General features: G+C 47.8%; 1 protein-coding gene across 5 annotated transcripts in view; it reads left to right on the top strand.

The window, feature by feature from the left end:
- Positions 1-655: 655 nt before the first annotated feature.
- The window catches only part of MAP2K7 (mitogen-activated protein kinase kinase 7), a 65782-nt gene continuing 42611 nt past the window's right edge, over positions 656-23826 (top strand). The window contains exons 1-2 of one of the 5 annotated variants that reach the window (XM_075902189.2): positions 656-890; positions 19326-19373. In XM_075902189.2, coding sequence (XP_075758304.1) covers positions 767-890; positions 19326-19373 — 172 coding nt within the window. In that variant the 5' untranslated portion in view covers positions 656-766. Of the gene's footprint in view, positions 891-19325; positions 19620-23826 lie in introns of all 5 variants that reach the window. The other 4 variants (XM_075902191.2, XM_089774736.1, XM_089774735.1 and 1 more) reach the window with 4 other exon arrangements.

Here is a 23826-nt window from a genome sequence, read left to right on the forward strand (position 1 = left end):
CCTGACAGAGGAGGTGGAGGGCACCTGAATCAGGAGATTTATAGGGATTCTTCATGCCAGTAGACTGGGGCTGCCCCCCACCCACACAAGATCTGCCACACCAGATGGGCATTAGGGTGAGACTCAGCTGCATCTCCAGGGTGGGAAAGTTGAGGGGGAAGGGCTAGAGTCCCTAGATTGGGGGAGGAGCAGGAAGGGGCAGCGTCCCCGGGGAGGGGAGAGTTTACAAGTTGCAGGAAAAGGGGGGGGGAGGAGCAGGGTCCCCAGGCTGCAGGAGGAGGGGAACGTGGGACGGAAAAGGGTCTCCCTAAAGGCCACGCCCAGGAATCCTCCCAGCCAGGTAGGCAGGAGCGCGTGCGCACTAAGAATTGCCCGGGACAGGCCGAGTCGACTGAAATACCCAATAACAGCCACAAGAGGGCACCAGAATCGCATGCGCAGTGGAGTCTTCAGCTATTGGAGGCCCAGCGGCACCTGCAGTGCGAGGACTTTGCCAGCAGATGACGCTGCGCGATCACCACGGCCCGTGAGGGTTCCTTACCAGTCCGTGGGACTCGGCTCTATGGATAGGGGGGCGCGGACGATGACGCATGCGTGCCAACGTCCCTTATCGGTGGTGGGTGTGTGGCGAAGTTACGGCGGCGCAGCAGGTTCAAACCCGCGCCTGCTCTTCAGGCTTACGGCGGCTCGGTGGGCTCATGCCGCGCCTGCGCAGTGCGGTGTTTGTGTATTCTGGCTGCGAGGCGGCGCTGGCTCCGGGGGGAAGATGGCGGCGTCCTCGCTGGAGCAGAAACTGTCCCGCCTGGAGGCCAAGCTGAAGCAGGAGAACCGGGAGGCCCGGCGGAAGATCGACCTGAACCTGGAGATCAGCCCAGCCCGGGCCCGGCCCAGTAAGGGGGGGCCGCGAGAGGAAGGGCCTGCGGGGGGCGAGGCTGACAGGGGAGGGCTCCGGGGGTGAGGTCGGGGGGCCGGGGGGGACCCCGGAAGGACAGGAGCGCGAGCGGAGAAGCCTGAGGGCTAGGGGTGGGGGGTGGCAAGCCTTGAAGTGAGGGGGTGGGTCCTGGAGGGGAGGGACCTAACGGGGGGCTGGGAGGGGCGGGGCTTGAGGCCTGCGAGTAAAGATTGGTAGGGGCATAGGGGAGGTCAGGTGGGGGTGCGAGAGAGTAGCCAGGGGCCACAGGGATCTGTGGGGGCGAGGGGGTTGGAGAAGGGAGATAGGGAGGGTGTCAGGGCCATGGGTGAGGAGGGGAGGGGGGTCGGAATCCGAGGGAAAAGGGCCTATGTTTGGGGAAGGGGTGTCTCTGGGGAAGGGAAGGGTTGAGCCTGAAGAGGTTGGTTTGTGGACTTGTGCAGCACAGTGGGTCATGATGGAAAGGAGTGGTGTGTGGGACTAGCAGACTCCACTCTGGGTGACTTCTCCAGTTTAGTTTGTGAGGAAAGGAGGAGAATAGGTGGGTCTGGGTTTGCAGTTTATCCTGTGGAGAGGATGGAGGGGTGCATGTGTAACTGCCACCTCCGGTGCTTAGTATAGGAACCTCTACAGCTTGAGCTATAAAGCTAGCTGGCTCTCAGCTTAGGCTGTAGAAGTCTCTTGTTCTTATCTGTTGCTGTGGTCTAAGTGCCACTGCATGGGACAGTGAACCACACTAGGTGTCTGGGTTACACATGGATGATTGGAGGGGCTCCCCTTATTCTGTGAGAAAAGGGAATGGTGAGGTGAATATGGAACTTCTCAAGGAGTATGGGATACAGTACAGCAAGGATTGTATGTGGGAGTGGGATGTTCAGCTAGAGATGACAAGAGTGGGCATTGCCCTTTGCCACCAGGCCTGTATAATGAGAAGAGAGAGATTGTTGGCTGTGTAAGTAAGGAGAGCATGAGCTGATCTAGTATGTGGTATCCTGTTTGTTTGGAGACAACATTAATGATAAAAAGTGCTTTTGGTATAGTCATCTACTGAGCCTTCAGAGAGATTGCACATTGATGGGTCTGAGAATAAGATAGATGATACTTTATGATTGGGGTAGAGTCTGATTTTTAATGTTCTGAATGTGCAGTGATTTGGGTGGAAATGACGGTCTCTTATCTGTCTGGTACTTCCACTATGCTTGGAACATATCGGGAATATGTTTGTGCATGCATGCTTGTGCAAATTGACTTGTGACATATGAGTCTACCAAAAGCAGATTGTGCAACTGACTGACATGTATCATGTGGGATAGTTAGATGTAGAAGTGTTTGTGTGTCCTTTCTGCCTTTGGTTCTGGCTAGCCAGCTGTAGAGGAAGAACATGCATTTACCGCTAATGTCTGGTGTATATGAATGGAAGGTAGGAAGCATGTTCTGATAGGAGAATAGGACTTGAGAGATCTCAGTTCAGTGAATGCCTTAGTCACAGGCTTTGACTTAATCTATCCAGTAACGCAGTCTTCCATTTGTAATATGTTGATTGTCCAGTAAGGTGGTACTGGGGTTTTATGAAGATAAAATCTGTTAGTGTGAGTAGCCCAAATATTATGGAGATGAGGGCTTTTTAAATAATTTGAGGATTGTGTAATTAAATGATGGTTGTGATTATATGTTCACAACAAGCCTTAGGAGTGCTAAATTCTGCTACTGGCCCACTAACCTATCAGGTAATAATTTCTGGCAAGATTGCAAGATGATCAGTGTTCAAAAGCTACTTGTCAAGCAGACTCTTAGCAGCTGCTTCAAGTCTCTCCCACAATGGCACAGAGCTCCCCAATCAGTTGTGTAGTTACCACATTGAAACTGTCCCTTGGTCGGCTGCTAACCTGAGTGTGTTTTGTTTTAAGGAATAAGGGAACAGGGGAGGGAGAAAATTTAACCTTAAACTGATCAATACCAACGTTGGACAATCATAATAGGTATTTACTATATAAAAACTTAAAAAACAATGAAACAAAATACAGGACTATGTAGCACTTTAAAGACTAACAAGATGGTTTATTAGATGATGAGCTTTCGTGGCCCAGACCCACTTCCTCAGATCAAATAGTGGAAGAAAATAGTCACAACCATATATACCAAAGGATACAATTTAAAAAAATGAACACATAAGAAAAGGACAAATCACATTTCAGAACAGAAGGGTGATTTGTCCTTTTCTTATGTGTTCATTTTTTTAAATTGTATCCTTTGGTATATATGGTTGTGACTATTTTCTTCCACTATTTGATCTGAGGAAGTGGGTCTGGCCCACGAAAGCTCATCATCTAATAAACCATCTTGTTAGTCTTTAAAGTGCTACATAGTCCTGTATTTTGTTTCAGCTACACCAGACTAACACGGCTACATTTCTATCACTAAAAAACAATGAATAGTCTAGTAGCACTTTAAAGACTAAAACACGTTAGTTTTTAAAATGTTACTAAACTATTTGTTGTTTTTAAAGTTTTTCCTGTAACAGACTAACTCGGCCACCCCTCTGAATTACTTACTATATAGTAATCCAATCTACTTGCTCAGCCTTATTATGGCAATGATGAAATAATTATTTGCTAAGGGCAAGTAGAATTTTCAAAGGCTTATCTGTATGCACTAAATATGGACTATGTTTGAGAGAGTTTTTAAAGCTTTTACTTAGTTACTGTGGAACAAGGAAAGTATTTGTAGGGTTTTTGGGCTGGAATGTGAGAGAACCATGTTCTACTCCCTGGTCTACCTGATTCAGAAAGATCTGGGATCTCTACTCTGTATCATGCAGACTGAGGACTTGAACTTGGGATTCCCAGGCCAGTGCTCTAGCTGTCATGTTCTAGTGTGAGGATCTGTCTTTCAAGCCCTGGACCGAAAAATGTTCCAAATGATTGTCAAAACAATACATCTCTGTAAAATATTTTAGCTTTGACAGTTCATTTGGTCAAAAATGGTTCCATTCTATTGTGTTGGATCAGGACTAGTTCAGCTCTTCAGGTGTTTGCTGGGGTGAAACGGTGGACGAGATGATGTCTGAGATGTACACTCATCGGGGCACAGCAGTCTCGACATTTAGACCTAGGCCCCAATGCTTGAGGATGCCTGGGTTCTAAACTTGGTGTACTGCTACATTCTTCATACCGCTTCATTCTCGTTTTACAGCAGGGGTAATTGGTGTGTGGTTTTTTTCTTTTCTTTTTTTTCCAAGCCCTTTGACACCTATAGAAGCCAGACTGCTCAGTATAAAGTACTGCTCATTTTTTGTAGGGCCACAGTTAGGGGAAGGGCTCATGAGCCTATAAGGATTAGAAGGGCATAGGAACAAAGAAGTGGAATTATTTACAGTGCTACAATAGGGCATGACTTGGAGGAATATGCTGCATGTTAAGGGAAGACTTTCTGCCTGTGAGATCTATTAGCCTTTGCAACAGTCTCACCAAGAAAAACTGGTAGATGTTCCTGTGACATTTACACTGGAATGGACAGAACCCCGGAGAACGTATTGCAGGATGCAATCTTGCATTGGTGCTCCACAGAGTATAGATTAGAAGCATCCTATTGGGGCTTTTATTTTGCTTGGAGAAAGGACCAAATCCTTTAGTGAAATCTGTGCTTGTTTTAGTTCCGTAGTGTCCAACCAGTTATGAAGTTATAGTGAATCAGCCACACTCAACAGCCAAATAGCCACATGTAGCTAGTGGCTAGTGTGTTGAACACCACAGTTTTGGTGGCTCACTTCTTACTCAGACCCTGCCTCCCTGTCTACAGTCCATTCTTGCACCTTCCTCTTGCCCAGACTTTGCACCCCTAGCCTGTTCCTGCACTCCCACACCACTTCTTCACCCTGACTTCCACCCTGCTCCTGCACCCTCCTCCAGCCTAGTCCCCACAACCTGCTCCTGCTCTTTCCCTCTTGCCCAGACCCTGCACTCCCACTTCACTCCTGCACCCTCCCTCCTGCCCAGATCCTGCACCCGGTCCCTTATCCCCCAACCCACTCCGACACCCTCCTTCTCGCTTTTCCTCCCAGGCTCTGCACCCTTTCCTCCAGTCTGCTCCCTGGCAGCGCCCCCCCCCCCCACTGTGAGCCCCTCATTTTTGCTCTGAGCTTTGGGCCACTAAAGAGTTAACCTAGCCATCGGGATAAGCCCTGAGTCCCTGTGCCTCCACCAATTGCCCCCCCCCCCCAATCTTCTGTGGGGCTGGAGCTTGAGGGGAGTGTCTTTTTTTTTTTTTTTTTTTTTTCTCCTGCTTCTCAGCTGGGACCTGTATAATGAGACTTTTCCCTCCCCTCCTGACTTAAGAGGCCAGGTCAACGAGGGTTATTTTATTTTATTTTATTTTGCTTCTCACTTGTGTGTGATTCCAATCCAAGAAAGGTTTCCCACCCCTTCTTTAATCATGCTGGACTGGAAAAGCAGGAAGGCTTTGCTGTGTCCTGCACTTTTGAAGAATGTTGGCGTGTTGCTTCCTTGGGATTGAAAATTAGTAATGGTGAGAAGTGGGGTAGGCGGGTTACTAAGCTTGGGTTCTGTTGCTGGCCAGTTGGTGCTTGTTTGGAACCCTTGGCTTGTTGGGTGAGGGAGCTGGAAATGCCAAGATAGGAATCGCAGCTGTGCTTGTTCGAAAAGCTCAGCAAAGAGGTTTTCATGGAAATGTTTGAAGGGCTCCCTGGAAGCTCCCTTAGCATAGGCAATGGGTGATTTGCCATGATTCAAGAAAACTTTGTGTTCCGGGAATTCTAGAACCCTGCCAGAATGCTGATCTGCCCACTGATGTGTTAGTATCCAGAACAGTTGTCTCGAGTGATGGTGGACGACAGCCATGCTAATGGATTGAGCTGCACAGTGTTAAGGGAGAGTGTGATGGAATAAAGAAAACAAATTTGGCTCCTAATTCAGGTTTTGTAAAAATAATACCATTTTTGGCTTAAAATGAAGTGGGAATTCTAAACGCTTCATGTCTAAACATGATGTGTGTGCAACCCATGGCTGAGAACCTGCAAGAGAGACAAACTGTAATTGCCTTTACGTTGCCCATGTTGAGTTAAATAAGAAAGCAATCAGCATAAATAGTAACAAGTAAATTGGACTTTAAAAATCATCTCACTTGTTAGAAGCTCTGGTAGCATTAATGACGAAGAAAGAAATGAGCTTTTTTACCAAATACAATTTGTAGGGCATTTTAGGGTATATTTTAGAGGCACCTACATGGTAGAGATGTATGAGCCCATTTAATTAGTTAACCAGTTAAACACTACATTTCACCAATTAACTGATTAAATGGGAATGTGTAGAGGAGTCGTTCAAGCTCGCTGGGCTGGAGTGGCCCCCTCGCTTATCACGGCTGGGCTGGAGTGGCCTCCGTGTTGTAGGCAGGGCCTGTGACCTTGTGCTGGCTTTGAGCCTGTGTGAGCTAGAAACCAGCGGCCCTGCCCCTACTCATGCGAGGCTGCAAACTCCAGGTTATGGCCCTCTCCCTTCCCTTTCGCTCTTCCCCCCCCCCCCCCCGCCCCTCCCACACACACAAGGTGGCCGACTCCAAGCCTTCCTGGGCTGGGAGCCAGCAGCCCCATATCCCTACTGCATGCCCTAACTCAGAAGGGGGCCTCATGTTGCTTTTTGTCCATAGCAAGTGACAGTTGCTGTCCTGAGAAGTTTATAATCTTGACGGCCAAGGTGAAACAGAAGCACATAGAGGCTAAGTGACAGGGTCAAGGGTACCCAGCAGGTTAATGACAGAGCCACAAATAGAACCTAGGATTCACCAGTGCCAGGCCATCCTTTGTTCAGTGCATCACACTCTGTGGCTGGAACATGCTGCCTAGGGAACACCCTGATGTGGTGTCAGAGTGTAGAATACAGTAAAAATATCAGTTCAGGTGGGTTTTGTCTATATACCAAACTCTTGTTCTGCAAATGTTTTTTAGAGCTACTTGTCAGTACTAACCCAGAAGTATTTTTGGTGATTCTTACAAAAAAGATACAAAATCTACTATTAAGGTTTATTATGGTTTATCTTTAAATCAAAGAAAATGGTTGTTTTCCTCCCTTCGGATGGCAAATATTCCCGTTTGCAAGCCCAACAATACATCTAAGAACTGAAAAGTGAAACCAGCTACAAATGAAAGTGAAACTGACCAGAATCTGAAATTCAATTTCATTCAAATTGCAGAAATGCAAGTGTTGAAAAGCAAAAATAGCATTTAATAATATCAGGTGTTTCTCAGGAATCCAGATCAGGATGATTCTTGTCCTGGTGTTATCCTCTTAAATCTGGAAAAATAACAGTTCCCTTTTGTAATGGATCCAGTGCCTGTAGCATCTTACAACCTGAGCCACGAAAAGAAGGGCAAGAAAAATTTAGGTGTATGGAACAGCTTCTGTATGAGAGAGAATAAAAAAGACTGGGCACCGGCCAGCTTGAAAAAGAGAGAGCCTGTAAAACCAGGAATGGTATGGAGAAAGTGATGAAGGATGTGGTGTTTACCCTTTCACATAACACAAGAATCAGGATTCACCCAATGAAATGAATAGACAGCAGATTTTAAACAAATATACGTACTTCTTCACCCAACATGCAGTCCACTAGTGGAACTTGTTTTCAGGGAGTGTTATAAGGGCCAGAAGTATAACTGAGGTTAAAAAAATATTCCATAAGTTGATGGAGGATAGGTTCATCAGTGGCTGTTAGCCAAGGTGGTGAGGGACAAAGCCTCTGACTTTCAGAAGCTGGGACTGTGATTACTCAGTCATTTTATTTTGTTCGTTCCCTGATGCATTTTGCACTGCCTTTTGTCAGACAGGCTTCTAGGCTAGATGGGCCATTGGACTGACCCAGTATGGCCATTTTTATGTTCTTAAAAAGATCTGTATGAGTAGACTCTTACACTTACGGGAGTTCAAATCAAGCTAAGTTTTCTTCTGTTTCACCTCATGGCTTCTATGTACCACACTGAATTCTTCCTCTCTTCTGGCGAGCAGACTTTTCCCCTTTCATTGTCTTATAACCAGGTTGAACAATTGAGGCATCTAATATATACTGTAGGGTTTTTCCACCTTTCTCTACTGTATGGAGTATAGGTTGCCTGCTGGGATCATCTGGGCAGGTCTCATGTAAATGATTCATTGCCACTGCAGAGGGTTTGACGGGACCTTGGTCTTGCCTGGTCTCTGCCTATGACACACAACAGTTCAGTCCTCTGAGGACTGAAATGCTGTAATTTCATCCAAGCTATTAAATTCATTACAGGGGTAACTGGATGAAATTTAATGTTCTGTGGTAGACAAGAGGATTGAATAGTCTCTTCTGGCCTTAAACTCTATGAAGTAGTGTCCAGGGAATGGACAGTCTGAGAGAATCTGTCCACTCGGTTTGAGGGCTCTGGGGTACTGTTGCTGTCCAGAGTGTTTGCTGAGATTCCATGCTGTGAAATCAGGATTGAGAGATGTTTGGACCATTGGCATTACCCTCTGGTGACTTGTGCAGGCCATGCACCCATAGCAGCTGGCAGAAATGTTGCATCTTTTCAAGGGTAAGAAGAACCAAGACCGCCAGCTTGACCTCCTAGTGCTGTTTTACTTTGTACATCGTGCTCTTTTTTACTCTCTCTGCCCCATATCCAAATTGAATGGGATCAGAAGTGACTTTTCCCTTTTAGTCAGACAGCAATGGAGCTGTAGCTGCTCAGATACTACATGTATAAGGACCTTCTGAGTATGGAGCTAGATGTGGAAAAATCTACTAGGTTCTTTCTGCCACTGGCTCTTGTCACCTATAATAAATAGTGATCATGCTGAACAATTGATGCATGAAGCAGAACAGAATCCAGCTCCTGCTCCATAGCTCTGCACAATTAGTGGGGGTGATGTTTACTTTGGGCAGTAGAAACAGTATCTTAAATCAAGACCTCGTACAAAGGTGCACTACACATCTGCGAGATACAGATGTGTAGAGAAGGGGGAAAGTCTGCTCGCCAGAAGAGAGGAAGAATTCAGTGTGGTACATAGAAGCCATGAGGTGAAACCGAAGAAAACTTAGCTTGATTGGTGGGTAGGACAGCTTGCTAACAAGGTAATGCAGCAATCACAGGGTGGAATTCTCTTCCCTTGTCAGGTAGGAGATCAGGCTTGATGATCTCAGTTGTCCCTTCCAGTCTTATGAATCTGAGTCAGAGGAGCATCCTATATCTACTGTGGCTTCAGCACACGTGGTGCTTTAGGGACCAGTCCCAAGGATCTTCTGACAGATGTGGCACTGCAAAGGGTTGCAAGAGGAAGAGGGAGGTGACACTTATAAGTGACCAAAGAGGGATTGTTGAGACACAGTTACCCTACTGACTCTAGCCACACCTTAATATGCAGCTGAACGAATCAGAGAGAGTTGAGGAGCTTGGGAAATGTCTTCCTCCCCCAAGAGCACCTGTGCCTGGGCTAGTTAGCACAAGGCCGATTGGTCCAGGAGAAACTCCCCCAGAAGTGACTGAGCTTTTCGGTTGTGTTGTTGGTGCTGTCTTTTTTTTTTTTCTCAGATAGCCTTGTGGCTCTGGAAGAAGTGATGATAATTTAGTTGCAGGCTCTGTGGCAGGAGCCAGGGTAGGAGTTTAGCTGCTGCAACCACCCACGTTCTACAGCCTTAGCCAAGGATTTTTCTCCGGAACCAGCCTGTTAGGCTGCTGAGCTTTGTTGCCTGTGGAACGTGGTCTGTGCTTGAAGGGGAACAAAAGCAACTTGCTGGGCCTAATCCTGCAGCCGTCCCTCGGTGAGTAATCCCATTGAAGTCAGCAGGACAGCACACTTCAGTAAAGGGAGGCTTATAGGATCAAGCTACCGACTTCATGGAATGGATGTGTAGATTGCTGCATTGTGACAGAATCTGGCCTATTGAACTGCCGAGTTTAGTTTTATATTTCTCCTAACTCAGCGAGCCCTTTCTTCAAGTGACAGGGCCTGAATTCTGTGACCAGCTGGTGGATGGGCAGACCAGAGACACCTTCCTTCCCCTCCATGTATCTTCACAATCTAAAACAGTGGGACATTCCCTCCTGCTGTTGGGTTAAATTGAGTAAACCAGAGAGAGATGTTCTCTGGTGAAAAGCCGGAAAACACAAGCAATGCTCAGGCTGCTGAATTGTTTGGGTGTTACCTTTGTTCATTTCTTGAACAGTAATTTTTCTGTGAAGTATTTCTCTGAACTTAACATCAGTGAGGAAGATGTTTTAAAACATTGGGCTCTGATTGCTTCCTGAGAAGGAATTGCCCTGCTATTCTAAAGGAAAGCTGTGAGAACATTAAGAGATTTGTTAGGTCTATTAAAAAACAAGTAGAGAATTAGACAGCTGTCAAGACGCATACAAGGGAAAGGAGAATGGATGGAACAATTAAAGGTGTGTGCTGATTGGTGGATTCATTGGCTATTGAAGAGATGGGAATGAACCATTAGTGGGTTTGGGTTTATTAGACAATAGGAACTGCAAGGAGATAGCTCTGATGTGGTTCTGGATGAAGCTGGCCAACTCATTTTACTTTATCAGTGTTAAATTCAGGTTGAGAGTGGCTTAGGAGTATAGGATGGGAAGGGTCCTCCTAGTTCAAGAAGTCCAGTCTCCTACTGTTGAAAGCACATCATCCTGCTCATTAACAGAGGGGTAGCCGTGTTAGTCTGGATCCGCAAAAGCGACAAGGAGTCCTGTGGCACCTTATAGTCTAACAGATGTATTGGAGCATAAGCTTTCATGGGCAAAGACCCACTTTGTCAGATGCATCTGAGGAAGTGGGTCTTTGCCCACAAAAGCTTATGCTCCAATACATCTGTTAGCCTATAAGGTGCCACAGGACTCCTTGTCGCTTATCCTGTTCATTAATTCATCACGCTCCATCTTAAAACTAATTAAGTAGTTACTTCTCTTTACTCCTTTCGGAAGGTTGTTCCAGACTGCTCTTATTCTGTCATTTGTCTATATAAGTTAGAAATGTGCATCTGTCTGTCCAGTTGTGAATCTGTCTGTTCAAGAACTCCTCCTAAGCGGTAAGAGCTAGGCGCACAAAATTTGGAATGGTGCTTCCTCTTGTCCTAACTTAAAGCCAGGTCAGGGTTTGGCTGTGCCAGGAAAATGGGATCTGCCTGGAATGGGATTGTTTTCCATAACACTGAAAGAGAGGGGGCTGCTAGGAAGGAAAGTCATACTGCAGAGTGACCGCAGCAGGGAGGCCATACCAGTAAGACAGTGGCCAGCTGGGGGAAGGGCTCTGAATGTTCTTGGCCATGGGCAAGGTTCTGTGCAGGGTGTCTGCTCTCTCTCTCTCTTCCCCCCCCCCCCCCCCCCTTTGTGCTGGCTCCCATGACCCACAGCACAGGGCCCTCCTTACAAATTATGTAGCCCTATGTAACTGAGACCTCCTCCCAGCTTCTGCTGGAGCTGGGGTCTTCCCTCCTTACCCTATGTGGCTTCTTCAGGGAGCTAGGAGCTTCCCTCCCCCTCCCCATGGCTCCTACAGAGACCAGTGGCTCCCTCCTGCCCTCTCCTTTCCTTGCACCACTGCCTCCTCCCAATAGCTTACCTGGATTCTGGGGCTTACCTGGGGCTGCAGGAGCCCAGCCGCTACTGCTGCCCTGGCAGCACCGCTCTCATCTCTTTGGGCAGCCCTGAGGACCCGCCCCCTCCCACTCTGGGCTGGCCCCGAGGAGAAGCCGGTGGGCAGCCCGTGCAAACCCTTTTGCTTCCCACCCCAACCCCAGGCAGAAGCCAGCAGGCGGCCTGCGTGGGCCTCCCCCCTGCCCTGGGGTAAACGCAGGCAATGCTGGACAAGTCTTCTAGCACCGTCTGTTTTAGAAATGTGAGCCTCTGTCTGTTCGTCCATCCGTGAGTCCGTTTGTTCCACTTAAACGGCAAGAACTAGGACCCCTAAATGTGGTATGCAGCAGTCTCATCCGGCTGGTTGTGCCAGGATAATGGGGTGTGTGTGGAATTCGATTGTTTCTCATAAAATTGAAAGGGAGGGATTTGGCAGGAGGGCAGAATGATGACAGGGGGCAGCAAAGGGCCAGAGATGGGGTCCAGGACAGCTGTAACTCCTTTGGGCCAGCAGGAGGCAGAGGTGGAGAAAGGGACAGCTCTCTAGTATATATTTCAGAGAGTTTGTGTGTGTCCATCCGTCTGTCCCCATGCATCCCTCCCCTGGCAGTGGCCACTGGAGCTGCAGTGGCCATGGAGAGGTACTTCTCGCCTGGCCCCAAGCTGCTGAGATGAGAAAGGGCTGGGGTAATACTCACTCCCCATGTCAGCTCATATACTCACTCCTCCTCAGCCCCACCCCAGAGCAATGATTTAAATGAAGAAAAGCAACTTACAGGCAGTCCCCAGGTTACGTACAAGATAGGGACTGTAGGTTTGTTCTTAAGTTGAATCTGTATGTAAGTCGGAACTGGCATCCAGATTCAGCCGCTGCTGAAAATGACCAATGCTCTGCCCCAGGCTTCCTGGAATCAGCTGCTGCTCAGTTTCAACAGGCTGAATCTGGACGCCAGTTCTGACTTACATACAGATTCAACTTAAGAACCCCAGGCGTCCCCAAGTCAGCTGCTGCTGAAACTGATCAGCGGCTGATTCCAGGAAGCCCGGGGCAGAGCAACTCTGTCTCGGGCTTCCTGTAGTCAGTCGCTGGTCAGTTTCAGCAGCGGCTGATTTGGGGACGCCTGGGGTTCTTAATCTGGCGCTACTGGACCAACCTAACAGCACCCAAGCTGCTCTGCCCCAGGCGTCCCCAAGTCAGCTGCTGCTGAAACTGACCAGCAGCGGCTGAATCAGAACGCCTGGGGCAGAGCAGCTGGGGTGCTGCCGGGTTGGTCCAGTAGCGCCCAGAGCGTTCTACCACAGGTGTCCGGAGAAACCAGCAGCACCCCAGCTGCTCTACCACAGGTGTCCAGAGAAAAGCCTGGTCTGCTGGGGGAGGGGGGGGCGCACTAGCTGCGCACCCCCTCTCCCCCCCAGCAGACCAGGGAGACGCGGGCGGCGGGACCGAGACGCGCCGCGGTCCCGCCGCCCGGGTCCTCCGCGGCTTTGCTCCCCGTTTCCCTGGTCTGCTGGGGGGAGCTGGCGGCTACCCCCCCAGCAGACCAGGGAGATACGGAGCAGCTTTTCTCGCCCCGGAGGACACGGGCGGCAGGACCGTGGCGCATCTGGGCGTCCCGCCGCTCCTGTCCTCCGGGGCGAGAAAAGCCCTGTTCATAACTGCGGATCCGACATAAGTCGGATCCGCGTAACTCGGGGACTGCCTGTATTTGAGTTAGGGACCTGAGCAATGCTGGGTAAATCTTCTAGTTCTGCTGTAAACCTGAAAGTCACTATCTGCAAATGGATGCGCTAGTGGCCACTGTGAGTTTTTTCTGACTTGCTGAGCTCAAGGAGAAGGTAGAAAACAGGCAATCAAATGGGCTGAAATAACAATGTCAAATCATTCCTCGAAGTAAAGTGTGAACATTTCCAAGAGCTGTTGAGCAAGGAGAGAAGAGAGTAGAAAATTGGTTTCTTTGGATCCGAGATTCAGTGCGGCATTTGATGAAACTTGCTATTGCAATGGGTGAGCTTGACCCTGAAGCAAGGAATTTTGGAGGCCGCTATTATCGAGATGCAGCACCAGGGATTGTGTAAGTCCCTGCTCCCTTTGTTCACAAGTGATTATAGTTTGCCATTTGGGACAGGATGAAGATCAGTGGGTGATTATGGCATAACAATTTTTGAATGGCAGACCATCTCCTTTTGTGCTAATAACACTGCCTTGACCTACAGCACAAATTGAGCAGTTGAAAGAAATGACTGAAGCAGCTTGCCCTGGATACATGCTTTCTAATGGATAGAAAGTGGCAGGTCTGTTACTAGACCCTGTGAGTGAAGAAACTGGGCAGGGGAGATGAAAGGCGGCTCTTTAAAAAAGGTTGTGAACACTTCTCCCACAAACGTTTATGCTCCTTCTAGGCATGGAATATCCCCTCCAAAATAGTCTACAAATCCGGTTTTGCTTTAGATCCCTCGTTGAGCTCCAGGGATGCCCACAGGAAAATGCCAGCTCAGAGGTTCAAGCTGCTCAACTTGCTTAGTTTTACAAAGAGAAGGTTAAGGGATGACTTGATCATAGGCTGTAAGTACTTACATTGGGAACAGGTATTTGACAAACAGCTCTTCAGTGTAACAGATAAGGGTAGATCCTACTTAAGGTGTAGATTTTTTTTTTCAACAGTAAGGGAACAATTTACCAAGGGCAGTGGTGGAGTCTCTATCAATTTTTCTTTTTTTAATTCCATCTTTGCAGACACTGGGAGAAGTACAACGTGACCATTTATTCCTGTCCATAGCTTGCTGTTCCCATAAGCCAAGCCTGATCATGGCCCTGACCAAGGACATCCTGCCGTCTAGTGAAGGCCTTGACAGCTAGGTCAGGAACTGACCTTGCTTGGGTTTTCATTATATTTTTGTTCCATTTCTTTTCTCTCTCTCTCTTTTTTTTTTTTTAATGTTTTCCATGATTGGCAGTTTTAAAATCCTATTGGATGCTTTTTTTTTAAAAAAAAGATCAGTTCTTCTTCAAAAGGAATTATTTGGGGGATGCCTGTGGCCTATGCCATACAGGAGGTCAGACTGCACAGTAATGCACATGATCAAAGTGGTGCTTTCCAGCCTTGGAACCAGAAGAGAGAAAGCCAGCGGCGATTTTTGCTCTTGATTTATATATTTCTTATTTACATATACAAGAAATCAAACCAATGTAGAGCTGTCCAGCTGTGTCCACATCTGGCCTAAGTTAATCCTTATTCTTATTCCTACTTTTTGATCTTGTGATTTGTGGTACTGCCTACCATGAGAATCATAGGCCCACCCCTCCTCCCAAGCAGGAGATTGGCATAAAAAACTTGAGATTTGAGGGGGGGGGGGGGGAATGTTGTGGTCTCTCATTTGCCTTGAGTTTCTTGAACTGTTGGGGGAGGAAGGTCACTTTTTCAGTCCCCCCCCCCCCCTCCAGAACTTAGTTTATTTTCTAAAAATAGAAGAGGAGACTCCTGAAAACACGTGACTCCAGGAGCGGGGCCTGAAGGACCAGTGCAGAGCAGGTACATGGGTTGCAAGGCTCCGTTTGTGGCATCATGGACTATAAGCTCTTTGGGGTCAGAGTCTAGTTTTGCATCCTTAGTGCAGCATCCTGCAGAATGGGATTTGAAAGCTGAGTGAGAGCTAGATGCTACTATAATCTAGTGGTAACAATAGTTGCTCTGCTGCAGCTCAGACAAGCATGTCAGTTTCACTGTGTGGGCGTAGCAAAGGCTAAGGTGGGCTGTTTGCACTAACCAGAAAGAGCTGCGGACACTCACTTCCTTGTTTGAAAGTGTATTCACATCCACTCGGCGAACCACCGAGAAATCACCATCCCAGTAGCCCCGGAGGAGGGGGCTGTATTATGTCTGTAGTTCACAGTCAGATGTATCCCCTCCCCCACCAGTGCTGCAAACTTAACCTGGATTCTGAGCAAGGATGTTAAGAGACGGGTAATTGGCTAATCATGTAGTCAATAGAATTTTTATCGACTACGTGATTAGTTGATAAGGGAAGGCGCTTGGTCCCGGCTTATGCCGGGTCCAGGAGCTACCCCCACTGCGTGTCTGCAGTTTAAATATACTAAGAGCTGGGCTGCCTGCTGGTCCAGCTTTTGGTACCCCTGCTGCAGCTCTGCAGTTTAAATGTAGGTCCCAGGCCTGGCATGAGCTGGGACTGAGCTGGGCTGCTTTCCTGGCTGGAGCAGCCCCTGTCCATGGCTGCCTGGGCTGGCTGTGGACAGGGCTTCACTCCCCCCCCCCCCCACTCTGCCCAGCACTGGCTCCTGCTCCCCCCGCCCTTGCTGCTTCTGGTAGAGGCAGCAAGGTGGGGGAGGGCAATGTGAGTAGTCCACTCAACTACCCGATAAGCCTAGGTACTACTCACTTACATCTTTAGTTGTGAGGATAATCATGGATCCATTCCTTGGGCATCCTCTCTAGATATGCAATCCAGTGACTCCTGGTGGTTCCTGTCTGAGATGGATTGCCTCTGTGGTACCCCCTGGAATTGGGGTACCACTGAACCCTCTGTCCCACTAGCCTGGGCTCCCTCTCACTGTGCTGCTGTGAGAAGCTGCAGACACACGCCCCATCTTACACTCCCACCAACATTCACACAGATAGGGAACATACCCAGCTGCGTTTACATGCAGGCCTCTGATCCGCCACTGCATGTGAGCCAGCAATAGAGAGGCTGCAGCCAAAATAATCACCAACTTCCCAGTCTAAGACCCCAGAGCAGTACTGTTCTGCTCTGGTCCAGACTCCAGCCAATGTGAATTTATTATCCAGCCCACCTCTCTTTGTAGAGAAGAAATGCAACAGCCCCTCTGAGCTGCGGTTCCCACACGCTTCACTCAAATCAGATTACACAGTAAATATACAGAAACACAAACAAAGCTTAATGTACTAGAAAGCTAGGATTTGAATTAATTCTCTTACCCTGACAGATGATACAAACAGGCTGCAGATTCTTGAGGCACAAGCTACACTTGCTTAGCAGTTTGGAATCCCCAGGTGTTTCATACACAGGCTAGAAATGTGTTTAACACGGGCCCAGCACTTTCTCCCGTTCAGTCTTTTCCTTGGGTATTTCCAGAGCAAGGAACAACAGATGATGTCAGTTCCTGCCTACAGGCTGGCCAAAACGCCCACAGGAAGGTTACAATAGTCTACAGTCCATTGTCTTTGCTGATAGGCCATCAGCCCCCTCTGGCTGCTTCATTGTACCTGAGAGGCTGGCTGTGGGTGGTTCCAGAGTAGGGCCATTTGAAATATAAATATTGTCTACGAGTCTAACTTCTGATACAAAAATGATACATGCATACAAATAAGGGAATCATATTCAGCAAATCATAACTTTTCCAACGACACCTCACAGGACCATCTTGTACAAAACACATCATAATTATGCCATAATCATGCCATAATCCTATCTTAATGTCCCTCTGAAGAATATGGGATGCAGTGTTACATTGTCCCCTTAGCATGTTTTCCCAGGCAAAACTGATTGGGACTTAAACAATCCAGAGTGATGCACGAGAAGGAAGAGAATCCAGCTCTCCCTAGGGTCTAGGAGGCGTTGAAAGCAGGAAAATCTATTTTAGTTATTTCAGTCACCAGATCGAACTCCAGCGCATACCCAGAAACAGACCTGCAGAGTAAGAGAAATTGCTTTTCAGAGCAGAACTGTGCTTTGTGCCTACGTGTGCATCTGCTACCAATTTGGGATCTCCTACAGTTCTCTGGATATTATTTTGATCTTTTTACAAGGCGCTTGCTGAGCTGGGAAGTGAAAGGTGATGTGAGGTGGGGGAGGCCATGTCTTTTCAGGTTGGGGGAAGGGTGGAAAAGTCAGGCATCGAAAGCCTTCTGGGGTTGTAATTACAGCAAATGATTTGACAGATGCCTGCCTACATCTGTGGGAGAGAAACTCAAGCAAAATTTCCTGACCTGATGAATTCAGGGATGAGCTATTGTCTCTTAATCCTGTCTGGCAACTGTACCACGTTAAGCAGCCAGGATCAAAAATGAAGCTAGACTAATTCAGACTGGCAATAAGGGGCACATTTTACACAACAAGAGTAGTTAACCATTGGAACAGTTTACCAAGGGTTGGCGTAAAGTCTCCATTGCTGGTGGTTTTTAAAACAAGTTCGGGTGGCTTTCTAAAAGATCTGCACTGAATTATTTGGGGGTATTTCTCTGACCTGTGATGTAAAGGAGGCCAGACCAAATGATCACAGCGGTCCCTTCTGGCCTGGGAATCTGCGCAATCTCAGCTGTTCTTTGTGTAAGTAGAATGTTAGTACTCTGTGAAATCGGTGCAGCTCATGTTAAGTGGGTTGGACACTGGCTAATTGCTAGCTCTCCAAAAATAATTGGTAAGGGGGAGTGGTCATCCAGTGGGGTGTTTGTGGTGGAGACCCATAGGAATCTGTTCTTGGACCAATGCTATTCAGTGTATTTATCAGTGATCCAGAAGAAAATATGAAATGTGTGTAGGAAACGTGCAGCTGATGCAGAGTTTGGTTTAATGGTGAGTAAGGACAGGTCAGTTATACAAAGGACTTGGGATTGCTCGGTGAGCTGGACTCGTTGGAACAGCACATGTTCTTAGTGCAGCCCAATGCAAGATCTGCATCTAGGAACAAAGAATGTTGGTCGTCATTATGGGATGGGGGCCGGTCTCCAGGAGAGCAGCAAACCAGGTCAGTCCTGGGTGGGAGACCCAAAAGGACTCTGAGTCATGGGAAATGATCAGCTGAACACAAGCTCTTTGTGATGCTGTGGCTTAGAGCTGTTGCGATCCTTAGCTTTACAAGTAGGAGACTATCAAGTAGGAGGAGGGAGATGGTGTTACCTGTGTAAATGGCATCAGTGAGATCTCACCAGATACCGCTTCCAGCTCAAGTGTCCACAGCCCAGAAAGGCTGCTGAAAACTGGAAAGGGTTGGGAAGAGGGTCTGGAAGAGATGTGAGGTGTCTTCTAGGTTGTCAGAAAGGTTAGGAGTTGGCTTGACCATGATGTGGAAGTGGAGATAAGAGCTGATAGTGGAGTGCTTTTTGACAGACTAAAGGCATCACTTGATCCAACGATAGAGATTCAGACTAGGAATAAGGTGCAGAGGAATTAACAGTTGGAACAGTTTACCAAAGGCCATTGTGGGTTCTCTGTCACTGGCTGTCTGTAATTCCGAGATTCAGCATATTTCTAAAAGAACCTGCCCTGGCTTAACCAGAAGTTATTGGACGTGTTGTGGGATTGGGTGGGTGGGTGAAATGTGGCCTCTGTTGTTTGGTGGGTCAGACCAGAGCCTCACAATGGTTCCTTCTGGACTTGGAATAATCCTGCAAACTCTGTTTGGAAGGAGGTAGAATCACAAGCCTCTCTGAACTGTAAGTAGCCTGAGCATAGTGATGGGGCAGAGCTCGCCTGACCTAATGGGAAGGAGGTGACAGGTGCGGTTCAAGAAAGGAGCAGGGAGGCTGGAGCACCAGTATGGCTGAGTGGGCTACAGAGAGTTTGCTGCAGTGGAAGGAAATGGGAAGGGAACAGCTGCTGCCTGCACATTTGAGACACTTGGGGAATGGCTGCCCAGGGCTGTGAGGTACTTCACTGTATGATGCATCCCATTTTTCACCTTGTCTGTCGCCCTCTGTTGGTTTCTCACCATTCTCCATCCCTCACCCCAGAATCAATTCGCCCCCTGTCCGGAATATGATTTGATTTCTTTTGATGACTCAATTGTTTCTGTTGTGATTTATCGTGTTGTTTTTTTTCTTCCTTTTCCCAATCCAGTTATTGTGATCACTCTAAGCCCTGCTCCCGCTCCGTCCCAACGAGCAGGTACCAAACTTTTTATCATCGCTGCTTGGATTTCCTGCATCATTTCCTTACCGCTTCCTTCAACTGCATAGAAATGCCACCTGTCTGACTTCCCTGCTGTCTGTCTTCTCCTCCTCCCCTCCCCCATCGTTCCCATATTCACCTGCTACCACCACCGTTGATCAAGCATACACGGCCATTTACACCTAGCAGCAGCATTAAGAATAGCTTGCACCACTGTGCCTGCCATCTGAGGCTTTCTAGCAGGTAAGTATGAAACACGTGGACCCTAGACTAGAGGTAGGCAGTTGTCGCCTTCACCTCACACAGCCATCTCTGGGCTGGAACGCAGCAGCCGCTGAACAGCACACACGGAGAGTGTGCTCTGAGCATTGTTAGTTAGCAAGTGAAGAAGAATCTTGTGTCCAGTTGAAACTACAGCAGGAATTTTAGGAAGGCCAAATGTAATTTTTCCATGTTGAATTTGGGCAGGACATTTGAGCTAACATGCCTTTTCTTTGAGTGCTGGGCACTACTTGATAGCCAAGAGGGGCTTTTTTGGGGGTGAAGGCTTAGATGCCATGTCGATGGCACAGCCTCAAATTAAATATGGTGGATGGCCACCGAGTAGCTTAGCACCAAAGTGGGAGGTATTTTTTAGGGATGTCAGCGTGGTGCTGACTATACAATTAACTGATAAGCCTTGGCTTATTGGTTAATCTTGTTGAATACATATACTCCCCTCTTCCCCCCTCACCCCCTGCTTGCTGCCTCTGTATCAGAGAGAGCAAGCTGGGGGGAGCGGAGCTGGCGTCTGTAAAGAGTTGGCTTTTAAGCAGGCTCACCACAAGCACCAGATCTGCCTGCACCTACCACCACTGCCGTCTCTGATAGACGCAACAGCATGGAGGGTGCAGGGGGCAGGGTGGAGCCTCCTGATACGGATGGCAGGGGGTTCCTTGGGAGTAGGGTTGGGAGCACACTGGCTGCCGGCCCTGCCCTCAGGGACTGTCGAATAATCATGTAACTGCTAAGATTTCATGTGGTTACATGACTATTCAGTTACATGATATCTAACAATTTTAGCATTTTTTTTAAATCTGTCTTCTACATTAAAAAACCCCATAACCTTTACATTCCTGTTTGAACCACTCAGGATCCCTGGAGGAATCTTATTGTGTGGATTAGAAATCTCCAGCTGAGATGCGGGTCCCCCCTGTGCTAGGAGCTGTATATGCCCAGGTGCAAGAGTCCCTTCCCTGAAGAATCTGTAAATGGTTGAGTGTGTAGGAAAGGAAGGGTTGTTCTCACCATTTCACAGATCACCCCGGGAGTCCCAGTCACCCCTCCATCTGTATGGGCAGCCTGTCACTCAGGAGCTGCCCTGAGAGTCTGACTCTGAGGAGTGAAATGGCCCTTCCCAATTTTTTATTGATACCATCCTGGGCTCAGGAGAGTCTTTTGTATCTCCTGAGCCAGGCAGAGCCAACCAGGTGAGTCCTGGATGGGAGACCCAAGGAGCAGCGTTAGGGCTTACTAGGGACACTCTTCCCAGCGAGTGGGTTCTGAGCACATGTGCTTTCTGCATGTCCTGTGCTGCTAGAGGGCCCCTCTTTGGGATGAATGCCATCTGGCCGTGTCCCCAGCTCTTGTGCTTCTGTCCTGAGGCTCACAGTACTGGGTGTGTTTCTCAAAGCCTCGGCTCCTGGAGTCGTGCGATTTCCTGAGCATCTCTGCTTCCTTTAAAAAAAATAAAATAAAATAAGGTTTTGGCCTTCATGGCTGCAGAGAGAAGCCGAACAACACCAATCCTAAAGGCTTGTGAATCAGAAAGCAAATAAAACGTTGAATAAAATCATGTTTATTAAAAATCACTTTTAAGCTAGTCTCACGTTTTTGAGAACAGAGTCATGATATTTGAACACTGGGCCTTGGGCACACAGAAGGGAGTTTATAGCTTCTCAGATCTCACTGTGCTTTCTGAGATTTGCTGACATCCAGTCTGCCTTAATTCCCCTGGCTGTTGGCCTTTGGGGACAAGATTCTTCACTTTCTGCCAGAAGCTGCTGCATTCCACCCCGGAGTCAGCCGTGTTTGTTAGTGAAACAATCCCAACAGCAGCTTGTTTTGTGGTGGCTTTGCCTTGCTGGGCACTGTTAAGCAGCTATTGTGCTGCCTCCCAAAGTCAGTTGTGTCTGAGAGTGGCGAGTGAAGCAATCCCTGGAGTTGGGTTTGTTTTACAGCTGGTTAACCAGTGTTCTGGTAGCCTTCAAAATGAAACGTCCATTGATCATCTGACTGTTTTTTTTTTCCTCTTTAGTTCTTACATCTCAAATTGTAACACTATGCTGCTAGACTTTGCAGGTATACTCTGTGGAATTTCCCAGTCAGCCAGCTATGAAATTGTATTTATTTTTTATTTAAAAATTGTAATTGTCTCTTTTCTAGGCCAGAAAAATAATATAGTGTTCATTGCATCCCAATCTTGAGCATATGGCATTGAACTGCCCACTCCAGAAACAGCGCTAAGAGCACATGATTTCACTGCAGCAGTCAGAAATTCAGATGCCCTGGTGATTCCCACCAGCATTTCGCAGCTTTCTGTTGATGACTGCCCTGACTTTGACCCATCCTCTTTGAGGCATCTCCATAGAAAATATCATTTGTCCTCATTCTGGCAGCTGACTGGCAATCCAGGCACCTAGGATCTGTTCCTGGCTCAGCTCCTGGCCTCTGGGTGTCCTTAGCTAACTCACTCACCTCCCTGTGCCTCTCTTTTCCTAAAGTCCTAGGGCTGGAAGAGCTTTTCCCAGCTCACAAATGGAAGTAACCCAGCCTCCTTTGGTAGATAGATAAATATCAACTCTAAAGTGCTTTGAGATCCTCTAGCAGCTATTTATTATTTATACAGTTATCCGTCTGTTCTCTTTTAGAAAGTTCCCTGTGCTACCAAGGTGCTCAGTAGACAGGCAGATGGGCCTTTTTTAAAACCTAAGTGATGGAAACAGAAACCAGGAATCCTGACTCCCAATAGCCTGCCCTAACCATTAGGCCACTTTCTCCCTCCCCTTCCCCCCAGCTGGGAATCAGAGTTCCTAGCTCCAGAGCCTTAGACCATGGTAAGACTGAGTCTCACATGATCCTTTAAAATCCACACCTCTTCACGATTCATGTTGCTCTTTGCCGTGAGGAGCAATGCCATGTGCTTCATGCCCCGTGAGAGTCGTGTCAAACCCACCGTGTTCACTGTTTAAGGGGAAACTGAAAAGCTTTTCAGTCTGCCAGGGCCAGTATTCATAAGACTGTTGCAGGAAAAACACAGAGGCATCATGTGCCCTTAGGACAGGGAAAGAGCTTAATTTCCGGTAACGGCGGCACAATGACCCTGGTCGCAGGAAATGTGGTTTGGACGCTGCCATTGTGATGGGGCACATTCAGAGAAGACCCCTTGGGATTGTAGCCCACAGTGCTGATCATGCCACTGACACCTGCCTACTGGCTCTCTGGGACTCCCCACCACTCTGGCCTGCTGGGCCCAATCCTCTGGTCTCCCCCTGCCAAACCACAGAGTTGGGGGTTACAGCCCCCCTGCAGAGCAGTGCAGACACTGAACCACTTCGTCTCTGGGGAGACGCAGTTCTAGGGCACAACACCCAGGAAGCCAACCCCCCCAAAAGGGATCAAAGTCCCAAATAAATCCTGGTTCTTGGCAGGTCTAAGAACCTAAACTTTTAACAGCTGCTGTGTGGTGACAAATTCAGAATGACATTCCCCACCCTCTCACTGAGAAAAAGAAAAAAACTAATAACATCTAAACACAAACCAATCAGAAACATGAGCAGTTCTGACTCTGAAAACAACTGCCGAGATTCCCCTTTGCTACTGACTTGATACCCAGCCCCTTAGGTAGATTTATCGGCAGCATATTTGTGCTTTAAGTTGTCACTGATTTGGTGGGAAGCGTCCATTTTTAGAAAGCTTTACTGCTCACTTTCAAATCCAAGATATGTTAGTGTTATTTATTTTAGCTGGGAATTAGGCAGCTGTTGAAATTCAGTGGAATATGGATCCCATTTATCTTGGGATTCCTGTAAAATTCCACCCTATTTTTATTATTCTAGTACCTGCGGGCCCCAGCAGAGGCCCAGGGTGTGCTGTCGAAACGCAGAGGCAGAGAAAGTGCTTTCCCCGAAGAGCTAACAAACGGGAAACAGGCACAGGGACTTTGGCCCCCTCGCATTTTCCATCCAAAGATCTCAGCATGGTTCATAAGCATTCCTCCATTTAACCCTCTCCAGCCCCTGCGGGAAGCAAGTAATGGATGTGTTTGGATTGCTTCACCCAGCATTGAAATCCTGCCACTTCTGGGGTAGAACACTGCAGCATTTTGACAGCAAAATAGTTTGCAGACAGAAATTACACTATTGTATCCAATTGAAAATTCAAGTGGAGGATTTTTAAGTGGTCGTCTGCA

The sequence above is a fragment of the Pelodiscus sinensis genome, chromosome 31, assembly GCF_052426305.1.
Source record: "Pelodiscus sinensis isolate ZL-2025 chromosome 31, ASM5242630v1, whole genome shotgun sequence".
Taxonomy (NCBI): Eukaryota; Metazoa; Chordata; order Testudines; family Trionychidae; genus Pelodiscus; species Pelodiscus sinensis.